Source organism: Netta rufina (genome assembly GCF_964035555.1).
Source record: "Netta rufina genome assembly, chromosome: 4".
Classification (NCBI taxonomy): Eukaryota; Metazoa; Chordata; class Aves; order Anseriformes; family Anatidae; genus Netta; species Netta rufina.
In genome coordinates, this window is record NC_140127.1 from 18,500,976 (window position 1) to 18,506,975 (window position 6,000).

The 6,000-nt window shown below is 39.8% G+C and overlaps 1 protein-coding gene across 1 annotated transcript; it reads right to left on the reverse strand.

Moving 5' to 3' along the window:
* Window positions 1-1,558: 1,558 nt before the first annotated feature.
* On the reverse strand, window positions 1,559-4,973 carry LOC311208608 (general transcription factor IIE subunit 1-like; the record flags this gene model as incomplete). The annotated part of the gene is made up of 4 exons (XM_084285442.1): window positions 4,520-4,973; window positions 3,038-3,239; window positions 2,337-2,563; window positions 1,559-1,947 (listed from the first exon to the last, which is right to left on the reverse strand). Exons 1-4 carry the CDS (start codon window positions 4,965-4,967, stop codon window positions 1,559-1,561), a joined length of 1,266 nt encoding a protein of 421 aa, XP_084141568.1. The 5' UTR covers window positions 4,968-4,973.
* Window positions 4,974-6,000: the final 1,027 nt, after the last annotated feature.

Below are 6,000 nucleotides of genomic sequence, written 5' to 3' on the forward strand. Positions count from 1 at the left end.
GAATCTATGAATCTATCTACTTTCAGCATTCCTTTGTTCATATCACAGAATAGCTGAGGTTAAAAAGTAGTGCTGGAGACCAAATTGTCCAAGCCCCTTGCTCAAGGAGGGCCACCTACAGCCAGTTGCTCAGAACCACATCCAGACAGCTTTCAATTATCTGTTTGGCAGACTACAACTTCCAGGCCACCTGTTGCAGTGCTCATTCACCCTTATAGTAAAGAACTATTTCCTGATGTTCAGACAGAACCTATTGTACTTCGGTTCATAGCCATGTATTCCATTATTCTTTGCTAAAAGAGTAGATTTACCAAAGGAATTAAGGTGCATCTTCTATGTAGTCCAGTTCATAGAATCATTAAGGCTGGAGAAGCCCTCCAAGATCATCTGGTCCAACCACCCCCCTACCACTAATGTCACCCACCAAACCATGTCCCCAAGCACCAGGTCCAACCTCTCCTTGAACACCCCCAGGGACTCCACCACCTCTCTGGGCAACCCATCCCAATGCCTGACTACTTGGTCTGAGAAGAAATGTCTCCCCATTTCCAACCTAAACCTCTTCTGGTAGAACATTTTTTTCAGTGTTAGTAGAAATGATCTTGCTTAAAAAAAAATGGCAGAATATGAATGAGACACAGAAAGCAGACTCCTAAGCATAGCTTTCTGGTTGATAAACTGCTTGCTTATCAACCTGGACCAAAATTAATAGTGTAGTGCACCACTCAATATGGGCATGTTGGAAAAAATGGGGGAGGTAGCTGCTGGGGTGACTGACTCAATGGCTGTCTTGCAGGTCACACCTGCTCTACAGCCTTCAGTAAAGAAAAAAAAAAAGTCATCTGTGAAGTGGGAACAACCATTTTCCTGAAACTATTCAAGATTCTGAATTCCAGCGTACTCTTCATCACTTTAAGAACAGTTCTGTGAAGCAGTAAGTACAAAGTATTCAGATAATTAAGAAAGGTAATATACCAGAGCTGGTTCTCTTGTATAGCCAACAGAATTTAGTAGCAACTCTTTGCTTAGAGGAAGGGTGCTGTGTAACATCTGTTACAACAGTATATCTGTATGGTGAATGAGCCAAAAAAACAATAGGATGCACTGGTACAGAGCAAAACCAAATCGTGGTGGACTTCGATTCATATTTGCTACAGAACTATCTGCTACTTTTAGGAGAAAGGTGCAATAATTGATTTCTTAAGAGTTTGTGACATTGCTTTTGAAACTTTATTTTCAACAAATCATTGTATTCCATTGTGTCCTGGAATGATTCATGCTCCAAAACCCCTGGTTACAGCATTTGCACAGTCTATGCATTAAGACAACAGAAACCCCACAATAACTTGGGTTACTTTCTCTGCAATGCTAGTATTCTGAACTGTAGGTGGCTACTACAGGTAGCATTTAGTTGTGCTGTCTTGCATAACAGCACGGAATTCAAACAAAATTTAACCCATTTATGGTAAATTTAACACCAGAACTTAAACTATTTTTGTCTTAATTAAAAAGAAAACTTTCCTCACTCTACACATTTGCATATTCACTATAATAGTATTTATTCAAAGACAGACTGGAACATTTCTTGTCCTACCTTTATATAAGCTTCCCTCTCTTCATTTGTCATGAGAGATACAAGCTCTGGATTTTCACTAACTTCACTGTATGAGTAAGGCTGACCAGCTACCATTAAAACAGGATTTAGAGCTTCCTGTTCCTCCTCTTCAAAGTTGCTGCCTCCTACTTTTGTTAATGCTGTTCCTGAGTGCTTGGCATCTTCAGACTCACTAGTGTCGCTGCCTGATTCAGGTAGTTTGCTTTTGACAACAGGAGCGTAGTCTGTGCCAGACAGTGACTTGGATTCATGGATCAGAAGAGTCTTGATGATTTCATTCTCAGGGATAGTTCCTTTATTACTTTCTTCAGTTTCTTCAGAAGCACTTACTCCTAATACATAATACATTAGAGGTTTCAATAGTTTTATTGTTACAGACAGCCATCCTGTGAAAATATTTTTTCTACTTTTTTTTTTTAACCCCTTCCTTTAGAATTTTCTCAAGTGCAGGTGTTTCTGCTTTAGAAGTTAATAGCACTGGTACCACATGGTTAGAGCCAGAACATTTCAGGAGTGGGTGGCTAACTTGTGGCTTTAGGAACGCCATCTAAACCAGCCTAAAGAATAATTTTTCAGAAACTAGGTTTTGATAGACACTGGTCCAGAATTAAAGGCTTGTTCTGGATTTCTAAACTAAGCTCATTACATTTTCAATAGGAAATCTATATTTAATTGTAGTAAAGCTGCTGAATTTAATTATTTGCCAATGCTCAAAGCTTACCAGTAATATTGTTGGTGACTGTTGTTGCTCCTTCCACCGTGCTCTGTGACATCCAGACAGGTTGCTCTTCAGTTGCTTTTTCTCTCTTTTTCTTCTTGGGCTCAGAATCTTGGACATCAATAACTAAGTTTTGAGTATACATGTTGCCAAACGATGAACTTCTGGTGGCCCATTTTTCAGGTCTGCCACAGGGTTCCAGCATACTTGAACATGTCTTCTGATCAAAGCTGAACAAAATGTTATCCATTTTGGACAAATCATATACAAGCAAAACCCCCAGTTCCAAGTGAAAAAAAAAAAAAAAAAGTTAGCTGCTTAGCGTTAACAAATTCTCTCAATTTTAAAATTTTCATTCCCCGTCATCTCATAAGAGAGGCATGTGATTTTGAATCATTGATTTTTGTATAGTTTCTTCAGTAATGCATCTCTAGATGAAGCATACTATTAGAGCAGCACTACTTATGCACAGGAAGGGCTATGAACAATATTAGCCAAAGGAGAAGTCTGGAAAATTGTTCCTTGAAACAAAAAAAGGAACAAAAATAAGACTATAAATGCATAACGTAGAATAATTCAAGCAGTTAATAGTCAAGTACAGTAGCTACTGAAGAAAGCAAAGATTAGGTATTTCAAAAATTTTACAACAGGAAAGTTGTTGGGTGGTTTTGTTTTGAGTAGGAGATGGAGAGTTATGTTTATACCTTTCTGATAATTCTGGGATTTCTGTTGGCTGAGGCTCCAGCAAGTCATATGGCAGAACAGTATCTTCAGTCTCCCGCAGTAGTGCAAAGATAGGTTCCATCTGCTCATTGAATTTTGCTAGCAGGGTCCGAGCATCTCTCTTAGGAAGCGCTGAAGCATCTTCCTCTACCTCAGTATTGCAGTAAGTGCAGCGGAAAGTCTCTGCAATGGTGTCAGAATTGGAAATCACATTCATAGGATGCAGTAACATGCTAAATCCACAGCCTGGACAGGTTCCAAAATATTCTGACCTTCCTAGACTTTATGCATTTGTTCATATCATCCAAAGGAACTTGAGTTCAAGGTTTTTGTTTGTTTTTGAAGACAGCTATTCACATGCTTGCTATGCAAGAAAGAAATACCTATATTGAGGAAAAATGAAGTTGGCTAGATATGGAGCAACATTAGATAGTAAGTTGTTTTTTTGTTTTCCTCCTTTTCTGATCTCATGTTTTTCCATGCCACATAAATTGCAAGCATAAATAGCCTATGTTGGTTTTAGTGCAAAGTTTAAAGTTCAAAAAAGACTTGGTCAAAACACATGCTAAAACCTACATTTATGTCTCAAAATTAAAGTAACACATTCCATTAAAATGTGATCACCACTGAAACGTTTGCATTTCAGTAGCTTGTCACAGTCCCTGCACTGAGAGCAAAGCAATGGTTTGCTAACTGACTGTACACTAACTTGACCTTTGAAATTTCAAGTTAGTCATTGTAAAGTATTGTTCATTGTCCCTGGTTCTGCCTTCCTTTCTAGATGCTGTGACCCAGATGTTAGCACTGTAGCTGTAGAGTAATATATTGCAATATGATGCCATTTTAACTTATTTTGAAAGGGTGCTCTCTAGTTATTTTGATTTTAGAGAAGAGAATCCCCTGAGCTCTGATGCCTTGTCTTTTATGGATGCCTCATTTTGCCCTGCAAGGAGCCTGAAATTCTGTTTCGAGTACAGACAGCAGTGATAGGACACCTCTCCTCTGCTGCTGATCTGCACTATGTTTATTGCAGTAGGTGGCTGCAAACTGTTTTAACCATTTTATCCAACTTTTCCATCAGAGAGACTGAAGACACAAAGTTTAACAAATTCAGAACAGAATGAGTACAATTTTCATTTCCATGTGAGGAAATGGGACTCACAAGGTGGATGAGTAATTTTAACCCAGGTTAAATGTCTTGTTCCTAGAAAAGATGAGGCCTATATCAGATTCCCAACCCCACCTCTTACACTCAAGATTATTATTTCCTCTTGCTTGGCCTGTTCTACAAAGAGAGCTTTTCCTCTTACCCTCACCTCCCAGCTCCTCCTGTCCCAGGTGCTGCTCCCACCAGCAAAAAAAAAAAAAAGTATATCCTAACAAACCTACTTTCAATGCAAAGTTCCCACAGGAGCAAATTTTATGTTACCGTAGTTATTCTCAAGATTAGAGCAGATAAACACCTGTAAATACATCAAAGAGCTGATTGACTTCCAGATCCGTGTAGGTGCTGGAGCAAGATGGACATTTAAAAGAAGACCTGGTAGTCGAATCCCGTTCATCCGCTTCTATCTTCCGGCGTATGTGGTCCAGCTTGTATTTTATCACATCCACCAGCACCTTGTAATTGATGTAGTAGTAGTTGTGCCTTGTGCTCTTCCCGTTAGGGCCCGTCTCAACTCGCATGCGCACCTTCACAAACTTGTCTGCCTTGAGCGTGTTGAGAACAGTACGCAGCTGTTTGCGTTCGTACTTCAGCAGCGCTAACAAGTCATCCTCTTTCACGCAGGGGTGGCGGATCAGCACATCAAGGGCCAAGGAGTACTCAACTCCATAGAAGCCACGCACCGTGTATTTGGCCAGGCGCTTTAAGGCTGCTGGGACTTCGGTGATAATGCTTTGCTCTTCCATCAGGAGTTGAACCACTGCCAGAAAGAGAAGCGAGAAGGGTTGTACAACAAACAAGATGGATGTGAGGTGTAGTAAACCTTTCTTAGAGTTCACCATTTGCTGTGCTGCTCTTCTGCAGGAGAATAGGTTAATATAAAATCCTTAACTTGCACCTGGGGAAGGGGAGGTATCAATAGCTATCAAAGATTAGGTAATTCAGGTGGTTAAATGGAACAGGTGACTGCACCTCAAGTATTCACATCCTCCTGTGTAAAAACAACCAACCAAAAAAAAAAAAAAAAGCAGCTATCTAGGAAAATAGATTAAAGAGACTTCATAATAATCTTCACAGAAGACAATGTCTTCATGTGTAGACCTTCCTGAAGATACATATCCATTTTCAATCAAAGCCAGGCAAGTAAGATCTGAAGTGAACAGTATATGCCATAAAAATTACAGCTCAGGACACAAGTCAAGTAAAAAATCTTTAGTTTAATTCATAACAATGTGAAATGGATGTGATTACACCTTTTGTGACAAAAATTTCTTTTTTTATTTTTTCTATTTCTATTTCTTTTTTTTTTTCTCCTCTGTTGGCTGTGATGGTCAAGTGAAGGCCCAACTGGAGTACTTGGAGCTCCATCCTGTCTGTCACTGTGCTCACCCAGCACAATGTCCAAGGCTGAGCCTTGTTTTCCACCACACCCAATCATTGGGGAACATTTGCAGCAGAACATTTAGGTCCTTGGTACTCTTCTACTCTGTAGAAATAGAGCTTCTGGCAACAATCAATTCCTAATCCCATTAACTAGAACATAATTAATTTTAATCTCTCAAATCCAACTGTCCTAACCATTTCTTATTTGTAAGGAGTGGAGGGAGAAGAAAAAAAAAAATAAGGTAAGCTTCAGTGAAGTCACATCCCTATTCCCTTGTTTGAGGCACATTAAAACCCTACAGTAATTTTTGACATCAGGGCCTGTAGCCAGACTGCCTTGCAGAGAGGCTCGCAGCGTGCGGCTGAACAGTGCTGGTAGAGCTGCTGCTGGACCAG